Here is a 17,260-nt window from a genome sequence, read left to right as displayed (position 1 = left end):
AGAAATACTTATAACTATAAACCTCTGCCAAACTGCGTAGCAGTTTGTTGGCAGAAAGTGTAGAACTCTCATTCACTATTTTGAAACTTTAACACTATGCCGGCTGCGCTTGAAAGTCAGACTTACTTATTTATTTAAAATAGCAACAATATTGCAAGCTCCTAAATAATATGTACCTAGACGTTTCCTCTGTTTGCTGCTGTTAATATAATCAAACAAAAACTTGAAAATAACTTTCTACTAACTTGAAGTCGGTGCCTCAGCACGAGCCAGCAGGAGTGATTAAAGCTCAATATATAGTAGTTACACTCCTGCTTACTCGTGCTGAGGCACCGACTTCAAGTTAGTAGAAAATTATTTTAAAGTTTTTTGGAGTCTGTTTTGCTTTTTTATTAAAAAATTTCTTTATTTCTTAGTTTTTAGTGATTTGTTGCCAAAGTACATTCCACAACGATTCCATTAAGCCCAAACACGGTTTAGTTACATTGTTTTATGACAAAGTACCGTTTTTTTTGAAATCGTTTAAAATACCAAAACTTTCTCTTAAATGTAACAAAAACTTTTCTGAAATCAAAATCGGTTCACCCAAACGCGAGATAATCGCGGAAAATCATACATACAAACAGTACAGTAGTACTTATAACTTTTTTAACGGAACAGTCAAGTGCAAAGATACATTGTGTCTTAAGGGCGGTAAATAAGTAATTACGTACGAGAGTCTATTAGAAGCCCGAAGTCGAAAACTGAGCACTGACTCATTTACCGACCTTGGGCTTCATTGCAAGCAAATTTGTACGCGCAATGACTCATTTACCGACCACGGGTTTCATGACAAGCACATTAAGGTCTAGGGTTTTATTTGGGGGGTTGAAACCAAGGTAGCCTGCATGTTACGACACTGTTTACGAGCAAGTGTGATGAAAAATATGTAAGTATACAGGACCTTAATGTTAAATTCATAAAGTCGTGTATACATATTTTTGTAACTTTGGCCGATCTTTGCACTTGACTGTTCCGTTAATAAAGTTATAAATACTACTAAGCTATATTATGCTCATTGATAGGTTCGCAAAACTGGCTCTAAACCATGTTCGAGCGCTGCGTAAAAGTAAGTTACTAAAACCATCACATCATCAATGTATATAACACGAATTGAAACATAAGTGCTATATCATTAAGTTTCTCGTCGCCTATAAAATATTATTAAACAAACTCGCTTTATAAAAAAATATGATATAAGTACATAAACTTCTTTAGTGTAAATTTACGTTTGATTATAAAGATAACAAAGTTATATAATCCGCTTTTCTAAATAGTCTAAAGTCTAAAAACTCATGTTTGTACATCATTAGGGCATGACTGTCTGGTTATGTAAACGTTTCATCGACGTGAGCCCTGATCTCCTATATCTACTAAATATCTTCACATTCAGTTCAGACATAATGCATTAAGTTTCGATTGTGATGATTTGTTTAAAAAATGTTGTGAAATCTCATAAACAGTCAAGCCTAGAAGGTAGTGTAATAAAAAGGCCTGAAAAAATCTGGCCTGTTTTGGAATTCCATATGACTTGCTTGTGCCATTGAAAATTCAATACCGTTACTATTACGCACATCCTGCTTTTTGGAGTTTAACTTTAAAAATATCAACAACAGTCCAGTCATATGGAATGGACTCCCACAAAGCGCCAGATTTCCACCACCAGGTAGGCCAGATTTTCGAAAATCCAGTTTTTGAAGGTTTTCCTTGTACTTGGGTACTAGAAGCCATCTCTGTGCCCAAATTAGCTCTCTAGGTATTTTGGAAGTACTACTTTAGTTTTGGAGGTTCTCATAATCAATCGTCAATCAGTATCAAATTTGTGTAACTTTGCAACCCCACAACGTTCAGCGTCTTGAAATTTGAAGGTTCTTAAAAGTACCGTTAGCTTATGAAATGAACAGAGTTTCAGCTTTCCACTATATCTTAGTACTGCAAGACAGAGGCCGAAATGGTTCAAAAAAAGATGGTACGGCAGTTTGCCTTGCGACTTCGCGGGGGCACCGCCATACCTCCAAATTAAAAGTAGTTGAGTATCTAAAGTCAATTGACGTTTTTGAGTGTGGCATTTATTAAAATGACGATTGATCCAACATTGGCAGAAATAGGCTGTCGTGTAGCCAAGCGAGACTGACAGGATCTTGCCGTACCTTGAAGGGAGAGAGGAAATGAAGGAAATAAGATGCTCGGCGGCGGGGTTATCTAAGTAGAACACTCTCGAAGGCCTCAAGTGTGAGTATTTAAAGATGTGAGTTGGCGTGACGGTGCAGCGTAGTGTACAGTCACCTGCATTAATATCTGCCACAGCGGAGCGTGCAAAATTATGCGACACGTACCTGGGTCTATCTACTTTTTAGTGCAGGTTTTTGTGTCCCCAGAAGAAAGTATTTGATTTTTATAGTTCTAAATTATGTAATTTTTTAAATTGTATATCATCAATATAAAGCACATTTTAATGTCACACTAATGATACCTAGTAACCAAAGTAAAAAATATTTTATCTATTTTTATATTTTTTATTTTACCATTGAATTGCTTCGGAGGTTTGTGCAGGTTTCTTCACGATGTTTTCCTTCACCGTAAAGCTCGTGATAAATTTCACATGTAATTCCGCACGTGAATTTCAAAAAACTCAAAGGTGCGAGCCGTGGTATGAACCCACAATGTTCTGCCTCAGAGGCAATAGGTTAAACCACTAGACCACCACGGCTTTTTTTCGGTCGGATACCTGAGGTAAATAATAAAAGGTTTTACTAAAAAAAAAAAAAAACTTTTCTTTAGCATGGAATCCGTAACATCAACTGCAATCGTGAGCTCCAAGCTGAGGCAATCGAGATTGGTTCGACAAAACGTATTGCATAAACAAACAACCAAATACCTAAAACAGCACCAGCAATCAACATCGATGGTAAGCCGTCCGTAAGCGCATTATTGTTCAGCATAATTTATACCACGTTGATGGCAGAGCTGAACGGGCGCCTCTGCGTCGTTGCGCAGACTGATTTACTACTCAACTCTTGCCTTAAAAAATATCATTTATTATGATTGCTAATTATTGTTGCAGTCGTTAAAACACGGCTGTGAACTCGTTATATTTAATGATGTTATAGAAACGTGCTAACTAACCCAAGCAGCGGGCAAGATCTAAGTTGAAATGGATTAATCTCTCTACCCTGAGCCCTAGGGTCTTATCTAAGGCAGCAACGGATAAAGATTGATTCAACAAAAATCTTTAGGACGTAGGTAGTAGTCTATCTAGCTAATCCTACTTATACTAGCTGATATATGGCCCTATTTGCTTCTTTCGGCACAATGTCTTTTTTTTCTTTCTTTTTTTAAGAGTATGTAATAAGGTTGTCTTATTTTTAATTGTGATTTTTTTTGCTGTGCCGAATTTTGCCAAATAAGTTTATTCTTTCTTTCTAATAGTGGCGAATGCATTGCTTGCTGCAAAAACAACGGACCAGTTTGTATCGTTTTGCAGCGCGTAATATATGATTGCTTTTGCTTTTTAAGTAAAAACACTTTATAGCGTACTAGCTTTTGCCCGCGACTTCGTCCGCATGGAATAGTAACTTTGGAAAGTGTTTAATTTATTTGGGGTACCTATTCTGCCAATAATAGCACATAGAAACCTCTACGGTTTACTGAAAATAAGCTATTTTAATACATTTGCTTTATATCTAAACTATTTTTTTTGATCTTCCATTCTTTCTAAAACATAAATATTTTGCGGGTAGCCATATTTGCCAAAACGACGTGTATTCTACCCTGCCAACACAAAAGGACTAATTCTTCATAGTGAACTCTTGACATCTTACGTCCTTTATTGTAAGTTAGGAGGGTAGGATTATAATTAAGACGTCATTCTTACTAAGCAAAGCTACACATTATTCCGTTAAGTATACTTATAGTAAATTTGTTTGGAATTCCTTAAGAACTTTCATCCCCATATTTTCAAGTATGAAAAATGTCGAAATGTGAAAACAGCCGGAACAAATGTTTTTTAGGGTTCCGTACCTCAAAAGGAAAAAAATGGAACCCTTAGACCCTTTATTCCGTAAACGCGCGGAGTATGTATTGAGTTGAAATTAAAACCCTAAACTCAGGTCAATAGTCCCAGAAGCTGTGAAAAAATCGAACTTCTAAGTTAACGCAATCAAAAGCTACAGTCATTAAAAAGGTATTTCCATACAAATCGACAATTTAAAAAAAAAAGGTTTTAGGGTACTTCCGGCTATCCTAGAAACTTGGAATTTTGTATAAAGGTAGCTCTATTAGCAATTTTTTTCCTAACACTGGATATTTATTCATAAATACCTACGTACGGAACCCTTGATGCGCGAGTCTGAGTCGAATTTAACCAGTTTTGTTTGTTCTTATCGAATACCTAAACACAAAGATTCATCGATTTATCTGTGATAATGACGACGTTCCATATAAATTTTCATCCCCTATTGCACCCCCTCGCTTACACAAACGCTTGAACAAATATCTATTTTATTTTTTATAAGTGCCCCAAATGCAAAGTTTCATAAAGTACAATCGATTTACATTCGACAATGACGACCTTCATATAAACTTTCATCCCCTATTTCACCCTCACACAGGAATAATTTTAAAAAACGCGCGAAAAAATATCTATTTATCTCTTACCACGTGCCCAAATGCCAAGTTTCACAAAGAACCATCGATTTATCTTCGACAATGACGATGTTTATATATAAACTTTCATCCCCTATTTCACCCCCTCACAGGTCGAATTTTCAAAAAAGCTCTTACAAATACCGACTAATTTTTTATTAACTTCCTAAATGCCAAGATTCATGGTTTTATCTTCGACAGCGACGAACTTCCACCATATAAACTTTCATCCCCTATTTCAACCCCTTAAAGCCTCTTTTTTGGGATAAAAGATAGCCTATGTTCTTTCCCAAGGTCTATTCTATCTCTGTACCAAATTTCATCCACATCGGTTCAGCGGTTTTGGCGTGAAAGCGTAACAGACAGACAGAGTTACTTTCGCATTTATAATATTAGTATGGATACCTTTGGCCTTTAAATGATCAAAGTAAAAATATCTTTACTCAATTTAGACTAGGTATAACATACATAAGAAACATTTATGAATGTCTAAATCTATCACCGGTTTGGAAAAACCTCTGTTGAGAAGAACCTCTCAAGAAACTCAATTGATCTTGCTCACGCATGTAAATAAGGAAACTTTCTCTCGCCCTTTTTCTTAAAAAGCAAAATTTCTTCATTTGTCAAAAAAGTAATCACAGTGAAAGCAGTTAAAATTGATGTGTAAACATTTAAAAAAAACAATTTATGCTGATCGACTATCGCTTCAAACGGTAAATTAATGTATGCAAGATCTGAATCGAGTCTTCTTCGATCGTTAGCTATATTATAAAGCTATAAATTTATCCGTAACTTTATTTCCAGTTAGGTAGTACACAAATCCAAAGGTACATAATTAATTTATATTACAAAACTTGTGCCACACTGCAAAATACGGAATAAGTCTTGAAAACTTTAAACTTTTATTGGATGGAAATTAGAAACTCTTTAGGCATGCTGCCAATTACGAGCATTCGGGTTTTCGGAAAATTGTTTGACCTAGTTTAGTTCGTATGCTGTTCATCATTTTAGACAAAACGATGCAATTTAACTTGGTTAACTGAGCCTCTGCGGCAGGGTTACCGTATCAGTTACTAAAGTCTTGAGGCATTTTTAGACGACCAGATGGCCTAGTGGTTAGAGAACCTGACTACGAAGCTTGAGGTCTCGGGTTCCATTCCTGTCGGGGCAGATATTTGTATCAGAAAAACGAATGTTTGTTCTCGGGTCTTGGGTGTTTAATATGTATTTAAGTATGTATCTATCTATATAATTATATTTATCCGTTGCTTAGTACCCATAACACAAGCTTTGCTAAGCTTACTTTGGGACTTGGTCAATTGGTGTGAATTGTCCCGTGATATTTATTTATTATTATTTATTTTTGAGCAAAATCGCCAATCATGGTCTATTCTATAGTCCCCATCAGACATCAGCTCAGCCAAGCTCAAAAAGATGTTGACCCGACTATGTATTTAATGTGGGTTCTGATACTTTTGAGCATAATAATCTACTGAACTGTACATATCTTGGGAGTTACTTTCCCTACTGACCTATACTTATAAATTTTTGGTTCTGACGGATTCAGAACAAATAACGTAATTTTGGGATATGTCCACAAACTTCGCCAGTATGGAAATGGTATCCTCGAAACTCTAGGTAAAGGGATAATGGACAGCAATTGTTTCTGTTGGCACATGGACAGGGACTACTCGTTTAGAGATATAATTTGGTTCCGGGAGCCGCGAACCTTGACCGGCGTACCGTTGACCTACTTAGAGCTGCCGCGCCGACACCCGTCATTCAGTATTCATGACCCCTAATCACCGCTCACTGTACTTCATTTTATGAATGAATAGATTCCGATATAATCGACGGCCGCATTATCAAGTTTCTTCGTGTAAAACAGGTGAAAATGTACAATTAAATGGTAGAACGAGAGGTCACGATCACGATATGATCCGATCTTCCAATATTTTCAGTCTCGGCAAATTACTATACTTACCCATGTTTGTCCTTACATACTAATGTAGCTTTGGCCGCCGCTTTGGGTTTAGTATATTCGTCGTAAAATAAATAACGCGAGTGATAGATTCTTTCTGAGATACAAAAATGTTTATAAAACAACACGAACTTAAGGTACAAAGACCACACCAAAATTATTATTGCATTAACATTTATTTTTTTTTTTTCAGATAAAACTGGTATTATTTCTATAGCTATAGCTAATCACTTAGTTACAGTGTTATAGACAGGATAGAAAGAAACGTGCCGAACAATCGATTAGATAGACCGCAGTTTCGAGAAATTATTATAGATATCTACTAGGTACCTACTATCTAACTCCAAGCAAGGCAGCTGAAGGTTTTATTTACACGAAACGAAACCAAGTTAAGAATAGTAGATGCGCATCGATCGCTCTCACTCACCTGCATCTATTCAAATATTACTAAGCATGTAACTCCATTTGGTGTGCGTTTTATCTAATCTAATACCTTTAAACGAGCAATTCTAGGAATTCAAGCAATTCGAGCAATTCTATTCTTATTAATAGGTAGAGTCATTCACGATGACGCGTGCCGTGGTCCTTTTGAAAAAATCACGCGTCTTTGTGGATGGCACTAGGTATATGTGTATACCTATATATAAATATATTTCGGGGATCTCGAAAACGGCTCCAACGATTTAGATGAAATTTGGTATGTATGGGTTTTCGGGGATGAAAAATCGATCTAGCTTGGTCTTATCTCTGGGAAAACGATTGTTACCGAGTTTTAGCCCGAGCAAAGCTCGGTCGCCCAGGTACTGAGTATTTAATCATACATATTTGGTTTCATTACATATTGTTTTGACCTATTGTTCGATTCCCGTGTCGGGGCAGATATTTGTATGAAAAATACGAATGTTTGTTCTCGGGTCTTGGGGGTTTATTATGTATTTAAGTATGTATCTATCTATATAATTATATTTATCCGTTGCTTAGTACCCATAACACAAGCTTTGTTAAGCTTACTTTGGGACTAGGTCATCATCATCCCAGCCTATATACGTCCCACTGCTGGGCACAGGCCTCCTCTCAGAACAAGAGGGACTAGGTCAATTGGTGTGAATTGTCCCGTGATATTTATTTTAATTATTATTTATTTATTGTATAAATTCCCATTTCTGAGAGGCGCGGTGCTTTCCTGTTCGACGCACCACGCGCCAAAGTGGCGCGTGATTCTCGTGTTTCTTGAGTCGTCAATTTTTGTAACTAGTTTCGATCACCTGTTAACATAGGGCACCTATTCAACATTACCCAAAAAAGTCGGTGGTCACGCGACGGGTTAGATAGAAACTGATGTTAGAAAACCACTCGACATTGACATTAGAGGCAAACTTGATTTTACTAACTATACCCACTCCATATACGAGTACATAAATAAATGACTAAGCCTGTAGGTACTCAGGCACATAACGCGATTACAGTTCCCACGTGGCTGGACGGCTGAAAGGTTGCGGGAACAAACAACATAAGAAATTCAACGATATTCTCGACAGCATGCCGAGTCACGTCATAATTCATGGAGTATTGTTTATGGGGCGTGTGCTTTGAGTCAAAGCGAGGAAATTACCTTCGTGACGAACGCTTGTCTACGTCACTGCAGGCTATACCTCTAGTAATGGCAGGCAGAGTGGCTTGGCATGAAACCAAGGGCGGAAGCCTTGTCAAATCTGCATTGCCACTGGAATATTTTTTGCCGCATTGTACATAATTAAATGTAAGTTCTAACGTACTTACTATTACGATTATTTTTAACGATTTTTTTCCTGTGACTGTGAGGATAATGGAAATCTATTCGTATGTAATGTAGGAATATAACCTGAACACATGGACATGACCTTCCAGAACAAGTGAATCTCGTTTTTTAGTTTAATTCCCGGACGACTGATCTTTGATCGATATCTTTGTGGTAGTTCAGCTAGGGTTGCCAGGTCCTCAAACGTAATAACCGGACGGACCAGCCAGTTTGGCCGGACTTTCGGGCAAAAAGGCCGGACCGGACGCCCCATTTTTAAAGGACTAGCTTATGCCCGAAGCTTCGCACGCGTCAAAAAAAATTTTTTTCTTTTTAAAAATGGTAGCCTATGTACTTCCCAGAGTTATAAACTCTATACCAAATTTCATCTTAATCGGTTCAGTAGTTTAAACCTGAAGAAGTAACAGGCAGGCAGACCGACAGACAGATAGACTGAGTTACTTTTGCATTTAAAACATTAAGTAGGGATTTTGTGTCAGTGTGGGTCAGATTATATTACTCATTGATATTAAGAAACACACAAAATCTAGATTTTCAGACTTTTCTAGTTGGTTGTGTTATAATAGTTACCTTCACACCAAATTTCAAGTATCTAGGATAACTGGAAGTACAGTCAAGGGCAAAGATATCGACACGGCCAAAGTTGCAAAAATATGTATACAAGGCCTTAATGTTAAGTGCATAAAGTCGTGTATACATATTTTTGTAACTTTGGCCGTGTCGATATCTTTGCCCTTGACTGTACCCTATAGGTTTTCAGTGCACGGCAATTTGTATGGAATCACGCTGTTTAATGACTGTAACTTTTGATTGCGTTGACTTAAAAGTTTGATTTTTTCAAGGCTTCAAGGGACCGCGTTCCTGAGAAAAAGGTTCTTGACTGACGGACGGACGGACAGACACCAAAGTGATCCTATAAGGGTTCCGTTTTTTTCCTTTCGAGGTACGGAACCCTAAAAAAGAGTTCATAGTATATATTTCTGATCTAGCTGTGAATTTATCCACCACATGCAATATGTAACATACTCATAACAGTAGAATATTTTAGTGATTGCAAAAATAGTTTAATCTTGATGAGTATACTTTATACTCTCATTTATTAAAGTAACTTGAATTACAATTTCAACACCAGTGGTTGTGGCAAGCTGTCATTAAACAGGCATTATGCAAATAGATAACCATGTTAAAGTGCTCGATTCAAACTGTTAGAAGGACAACTGACCACATTATTTTAAGCAAGAGGTTTTTTCACATCTGTGAAAGTTAGTCATAAAAAGTTTGTCATTAGTAGCTCTCAAATTTGATATTGGAAAATTTACTAATCAGAACACCATTTATTAAAAGAAAGAAAGTACATCAGCGACCATAGCAGCCTCTATATCAGCGACTCCTAATTAAAAAAGGTAAAGGGCTAGGGGAGGTTGACGCAAAAAGAGGGGTGTTGTAAGTTTTATGTAAAAACTAGTTTGTGAAACAATGGCAGGGGTTTTTCAACTTTATTAAGTTGTTCAACTTGGTAGTAAGATTTCGTTTATTCCATAAAAACCAGAGCAATGCAACTTTTCCATCATACTTGTGTCATTATGTCTGGTTGCAATCGGCATCTTGTTTGTTCTCCCTCACAAAACAGAGTTTTATCATTTTTTAGGTAATTACCTCCAGTTTGATACTCTATATGGACATCAATCAATTGATAGTAGACATTGATACAAATGTATTTCATGTTCTGATTTCTGTGAAATCCCACTAATATTATAAATGCAAAAGTTTGTAAGTCTGTTTGTTTGTTTGTTACCTCATCAAGTCTAAACCAATGGACTGATTTAGATGAAATTCAGTATACAGATAGTTTGAGTCTTGAGGTACAGTTAAGGGCAAAGATATCGACGCGGCCAAAGTTGCAAAAATATGTATACACGGCCTTAATGTTAAGTGCATAGAGTCGCGTATACATATTTTTGCAACTTTGGCCGTGTCGATATCTTTGCCCTTGACTGTACATTACATACACATACATGGAGTACATTAGATAGTTTTTATTGCAGAAAATTTAATAGTTCCCGTGGGATAGCAATAAACGAATTCAACACAGACGGAGTCGCGGGCACCAGACTAAGTTATATTATAAAATATTTCTCCTATTTTAAAATAGTGCTATGAAAAACCTGTGTAATGACAAGCTCATATGTTTTGACCATAACTATTTACCAGTTACCTTGTATTTCATACATGATGTCACTAGTTACTATGTAAAGACTAAGTACATGGAGATAATGTAGGCGTGATTTCTCATTGTTTACATTAAAAGGTTCACTATCCTGAGTGAGGTAAGTGATGTTAAAAAATTACTAAGGCCTGGTCAAGTGCTGTATAAATACTGGGGTAACTTCACCAAAGAGTAGTATAATATACGGGGAAAAGAGAGCCCTCTCTCGTCTCATTCATGCAGACTGTTTTGAAGCGCCGTCTGCATTTCCTAACTAGTACCATTGATGTATATATCCATCCATACGTATAGCTATTAATAGTCACAGGTATTCTTTATCTTTTACTTTACTGGATTTGCTTCCCAGCTCAAACCACATAAAAACTAAAAACAGGGCTGCAAAGAGAAGTGAGACCGCTTGAATTCAGTCTTCTTAAGTTTAAACCAGCCTCAATTTTCCGTTTGCAGCACTGTCTTTACTTTTTATGTGGACGATGTGCACGAGTTTCGATTGCAACGTAGCCATCTTGTTCCTTGTTGAGCTGAGCGCGAATAGACGCCTGGCCTGACATAGAGGGTTGCTACACAAAAATATTTGTAACGACTGAGCGGATACAATTATGTGACTTTTATATTAGAAATTACAATACGATTGTCAATTTCGAAAATAAAGTTCATTTTTGCGGTAATTATCAACGACAAAATATTTTTTAATATAAAATTTTGTGATCTCAAGCTTTCAGTGACATCTATCTGAAACAAACGACAACAATCTGTTTTATTTTAGGTTAGATAAAGGAGATGGCGGCGCTATCGACATGAATTAGTACGGTATAGGCGACTGTCCCCCCCTGAACTTCACCATCAGCATAAACAATATCATCACTACTTTAAAAAATCTTGTGTCTCAAATCAATATGTCAACTAAATTGAACCTTGAAATAATGTACATTAAGTTCACTCAGAAAAATTATCGACTTGAGCTTTTACCTCAAAATCGTTAATACAAGATTTTTCCAAAGCAGTGACGAGACAATTATTACACTGATTGCTTAAGATATTAATCTTATTGATGCCAAATTATTTTATTACCTGGAAGATGTTGAATAGAGGGCCTAGACTAGTTCAACAATTTGATGAATCTCTAGTCAAGATATTATTATCATCCGGGACTTACAGATGATTGACATTAGCCAAAGATTAGGTATTGAGGTAAAAAACAGAGTGCACTCTAGCTGGTTCTACCTAATGAATAATTAATAAATTAGAAAAAAATACATGATATATAAAACAGAAAATATTAAATTTTCGTAAGATGAAATCGTTTCGATCTTAATCAAATTAAGTTTGAAAAGATTAAATCCTTCAAGATTCAATTGCCACTCGCAATAACTCTATTTCCAAATGCTATTAAAAAGCTACAGGGTTCAAGCCTGTCCATCAGCGATAGTTAAAAAATCGTTCATAAAACTAATTGAGATATTTCCAAATTAAACTTGAGCGTAAAAGGAAAAAGCATTTTTAATAAATTGAAGTTGGTTTTAAATAAGAATTTTGGCTATAGCACAGTAAACATCATGACATGAACGAAATGTTACAAGGCAATGAAGTAGAGCTGCAAGATCGCACACACATTGTGCAACAATTGATTTCTTCAAAAAAATTTAACATGCACCTATTACAACTGCGGATAGAAAGATCATTCAGTGGGTTAAAATGGATATTTACAGCAAGACGCTGCTTAACTGTTCCAAATTTGGAAAAAGATATTAATAATTTATTTCGAAAATCGTATCAACGCTAAATTTACGGCAGGTACCTAATTAATTAATGTTGGGTTCCGTAGCCAAAATGGCAAAAACGGAACCCTTATAGTTTCGCCATGTCTGTCCGTCCGCGGCTTTGCTCAGGGACTATCAATGCTAGAAAGCTGTAATTTTGCATGAATATATATGTAAACTGTGCCGACAAAATGGTACAATAAAAATTAAAAAAAAATTTTTTTTGGGTACCGTAGGTGTAAACTAGGGGTGTTTTATTTTTCTCATCAAACCTTATAGTGTGGGTTATCGTTGGATAGGTCTTTAAAAACCATTAGGGGGTTGCTGAAACAATTTTTCGATTCAGTGAAAATATTCAACTTTAAAGTGCAAATTTTGATTAAAATCGAGCGTCCCCCCCTTCTAACATCTAAACCGGTGGGTGGAAAAATTTGAAAAAATTCAGGATGGTAGTAAGTATATCAAACTTACAAGGAAAACTATAACGGTTAAGTTTTCTTTAGAATTATTAGTAGTTTAAGAGTAAATAGTAGCCTAAGGTATAAAATATACCTAAACTTGGAATATTCCGTACAAAATACGAAATCCTTAGAAAAATATTACTTAATTTTTTTTCGTAATGGCTACGGAACCCTATTTTGGGCGTGCCCGACACGCTCTTGGCCGGTCGTTTTATTATTATCTCATACATAACATAAGCCATGGTACTAAACCTAAAGTACTAGTATAGTTCACAATTCGCAGTGAGGTAATTATTCATTAGGCATAATATGACGTTTTGTCAGAATAACCTATCTATTAATGTCTACTCTTTAGCAAATTGTTCGTGCCATATGATTATTATCGCAATCACCAATGATAGTTGTGAAACTTAATACAAACATAATATTAGGGGGTGACAGATAATTAATGAACTGAAATAATTTCTTTGTTCATCGCAACCTTATGATAGCTACATTTATGCAAGAAATGTGTGTTCATGCAGTTCCTCCACCTCCACACTGTAAGAACACACACAAATCACACAAACCCATCTATCACCACCACCACACTACAGTGATGCGTTGCAAACTCAACCAAAGCACATCTTCAGAGCAACAAAACCGTTCACCATACTACCAGATGTTAGACACATAATTAGTTGAGAGGAACTAATGTAGCTGTTCTGCCTGGTAACGTGTAGGTTAATTGATTTAAGCCTTTAATTACTGAAATAATTGTTTCAGAATTGGGTATTTACAGTGTACATGATATCTAATTAAAATTGAGTGGTGTTTAAGCCAAGTTTAGGCTTAAATGACCCAATCAATTACAGAGGTTGGCATTAACTAAAGTAAATTTAATAGGTATTAGGTATACCTACCTGTTTCAACACAATTTACCTAATAAGCCAAATGTTAGAAGTACTAACGTAATTGTTTAAAAAGGTCCTATAGTATAGAGCTTTTAGCTAGATATTGTGTCATTTTGTGGTGGTAAAATACTTTGTTTTTGATTAGCTGTGCTGTGGCAGTTATTCTACTGAACATGGTTGATTTTTTTATACTAGAACTAGACAAAATCATCAGAAAGTGGTTTATACATCCCTACTATATAACATTATAAATGCGAAAGTAACTCTGTCTGTCTGTTACGCTTTCACGTCAAAATCACTGAACCGATTTTGATGAAATTAGGTATAGAGATAGTTTAAACCCCAAGGATCAACATAGCATATGTTTTATTCCGGTAGAGGGCGCCAGCGAGATCTAACCTAGATCCGCGCAGACGAAGTCGTGGGCATAAGCTAGTCCTCAATATTGGTTAAATCACCACATTGACTGATGTGGCCATATTACGCCACAAAATTAATTTTTAAATAGACATTTACTCACTTCTTGTAGACTCTGCAGTATGAATTGTTGATTCTCTTGTCAGAGAGATGTCTCCGTCGATCTTCAAATAAGTCCTTGATGGCAGTAACAGTCAGCACAAATACTACGGGGAACATGGCAACCTCCTTGCCGAACGCATTCAGTTGGGGCACCCAATTCAAAAGCACTATGAATATGAAGTACACATTGGCAATCCGGTGGAACTGTTCAAATAAGTTTTTGGGCAGGAACGACAAGAGAGTGTATTTAGTAGTCCTTATTTTGTTGTCACATCGCTGCCCATTGGGGTGCTCCTTGGGAGGCGTTTTATCGGGCACAAGGTGGTTGGGCACTACGGTGAGGTGGCGCAAGTCGGTGGTGGGTGCGCGCCGCCGCAGCATCCAGAACAGCGCGCGCCGCCACGGGCTCACCACGGACGCGCGTCGCAGCGTGTAGATGGAGTCCGAGCGCGACGCCTGCCGCGAGTGCGCGCGCACTGACGACGTCCGCGCGGCCGGCGCCGCGCGCTGCCCCGTGTGGCCCGGCGGCAGGATGAAGTCCGTGCGGCTGCCGGCGCGGCTGTGGCCGGGCGCGCTGCCGGCCGCGCCACCGGCCGCGCGCCCGTCGCCGATCTGCCCCTGCGAGAAGGCCCGCTGGTGCCCCCGCAGCGCCGACTTGAGCGGCCGCGGCGCCGGCGCACCCGCCAGCATCGGCGTGCCTCCATGGCTCACGGACCTCGAATGTCCCTTCGCCTTCGGGAACAGATAGGTCTGCTCCGGCGCCCCGGGCAGGCTCGGAGCGCTCGGTGGAGTCTCTCCGCTTCCTTCTGTTGACATTTTTATTCATCTGAAATGAGGTCGGTTCTGTCCTTCCTCTCGTTAAAATGTAGCCTCCGTGGCGCTTGGCGAGACGGCCCACCGCTCTCGATACGGTCGGGGTTATTTACTCGTGGGCACCGAAACATATGGTCTGCTCCCAGTCATCTGTTTACAATTTCACACATCACTTTAATTTTCATTCAAAGGAACGAAAGAAAGCACTGAACACTGCAATCGAATGTAAACCGACTTTGATTTATACATTTTTTGGTCACGATAATGGATACGAAATCATACATTAATATTCGCCACGGTGCAACGGTATGCACAAGGGAACGAAACTCGAAAACAAGCAAAAGTTGAATCAGCCCATTGACAGTCCAAGCAACTGACTACGACAGCGAGCTCCGAGTGGCAGGCGGCTGCGCGCAGATGACAAGGACTAGTGCGTTGCCATCAAGATCGATAAAAATCTACTGTGAAATAAAACCCTATAGTTTTATTTAAATTTACAGTAGCTTGATCACATTGAAACATGGAACAGAAATCTGAGAGCCAAAAATTGAACCCGGGTTTTCATCAATTGGGAATTTCACGCATCCCGTACAGCACACATCCCGGATTGATGAAGATCCGGGTTTGATTCCCAGCTCCTGCATTTCTTTTCTGAATGTTTCAATGTGTTCTAGTTATATACAGAAAGTAATTTACTTAAAATCATGGGACACTTGACACCAATTGAACTAGTGCAAAACTAAGCAAAGCTTGTACTATGGATACTAGGCAACGGATAAACATTGACCTAGTCTCAAACTAAATAATACAAATACAAATATATATAAATACATACCTAAATACATATTAAACATCCAAAACTCGAGAACAAACATTCGTATTATTCATACAAATATCTGCCCCGGCCGGGAACCGAACCCGGGACCTCGAGCTTTGTAGTGAGGTTCTCTAACCACTTGGCCATCCGGTCTTCTAATAAAATAACTTATATTTGAGCAATATCTACTTTAAATTATAATTGAGCAGTGGTCGTAGAAAATCAATTATATTTAAGATGTAGGCACAATAAATGAAGAATTATCTTCTCGTAGCAAATCATATAAAATAAGACTAACAACACACATAAATGAGCTTGCACAAGCATTGGCCTTGGGTGACACTAACGAATGCCGTCTTAAGAGACGCAAAATATTGGACGCAGCTACGGATTGAACTTCAGAACCCCGTCAACTGTGAAACTTTGTTAATGAGGAAGAGAGCAGTCAGTAGACTTCTCATTCCAAACGCCATACTACACGTAACAGATTTGCTTATGGTTGAATGTACCGATTGCAGATGTTACTAAAACAAAAAAAAAGATGTAGGCAGGCATCTGGCAAAAAACAACATATTCTAACAAAGCTTAATCAAGAAAATCCAGAATCAACTTCAAGAAATTCAAAAATTCTTTTTTTATTCAATTTGAGTCATTTATTTAACACAGTTTTACCTATGCCGCGCAATTTGTAGTATAGTGGCGTAGTGTAATGGAGGCGAGGGGGGTGGCCCGCCCCGAGCGCGGGGTGGCAAAATTTTATTATAAATAAACCTGAAGAATATCTTGATACTTTGTTTCACATTTTTGTCACACCTACGATTAGAATTAGCACGAAATTTTCCATTAAATGTACGGTACGGTAAGGACTTTAATTCCTGCTGAGCCACTATGAAACCTTTTCAAAGGAAAAGTTATTACGACTTTCATTGTTAATTCATGCGATGTCATTATGATGTTTCCTGTGAAATGGTTCCATGGTGGCTCATGAATTTTAATCCTTGACCGTAAATCATGATCATTTTCCCCAATTCAAGTGTCAGTATTAACGAAATCAATTTCTTCCTTAGTGATCTGTAAATATCATGTATGTGTAAATTGAAAGTTTTCTTTGTACTTCCTATATGTATTTGTGCTTTGAAATTTTTATACAAGGTAGAAATGGTAAAATGTATTTTTTAATAACTTAACAATTCGTAGATTTTCATTTTGTCATGAAAAAATATTTAATCGATATCGGTAAAAAAGTGTTTTAGTCCATCACTCAAAACTAATCGCGTGTCAAAATTTCAGTGCTACCAACATAACGAC

General features: G+C 37.5%; 1 protein-coding gene across 1 annotated transcript in view; it reads right to left on the bottom strand.

The window, feature by feature from the left end:
* The window catches only part of LOC141445292 (phospholipid-transporting ATPase VD), a 62,615-nt gene extending 47,030 nt beyond the window's left edge, over positions 1-15,585 (bottom strand). The window contains exon 1 of the mRNA XM_074111090.1: positions 14,324-15,585. Within this exon, the coding sequence (XP_073967191.1) occupies positions 14,324-15,138 (815 nt within the window). The 5' untranslated portion in view covers positions 15,139-15,585. The remainder of the gene's footprint in view (positions 1-14,323) is intronic.
* Positions 15,586-17,260: the final 1,675 nt, after the last annotated feature.

The sequence above is a fragment of the Choristoneura fumiferana genome, chromosome 2 (assembly GCF_025370935.1).
Source record: "Choristoneura fumiferana chromosome 2, NRCan_CFum_1, whole genome shotgun sequence".
In the NCBI taxonomy this organism is placed as follows: Eukaryota; Metazoa; Arthropoda; class Insecta; order Lepidoptera; family Tortricidae; genus Choristoneura; species Choristoneura fumiferana.
Note: the sequence above shows the minus strand (reverse complement) of the source record. Positions and strands in the feature narration are given on the sequence as shown.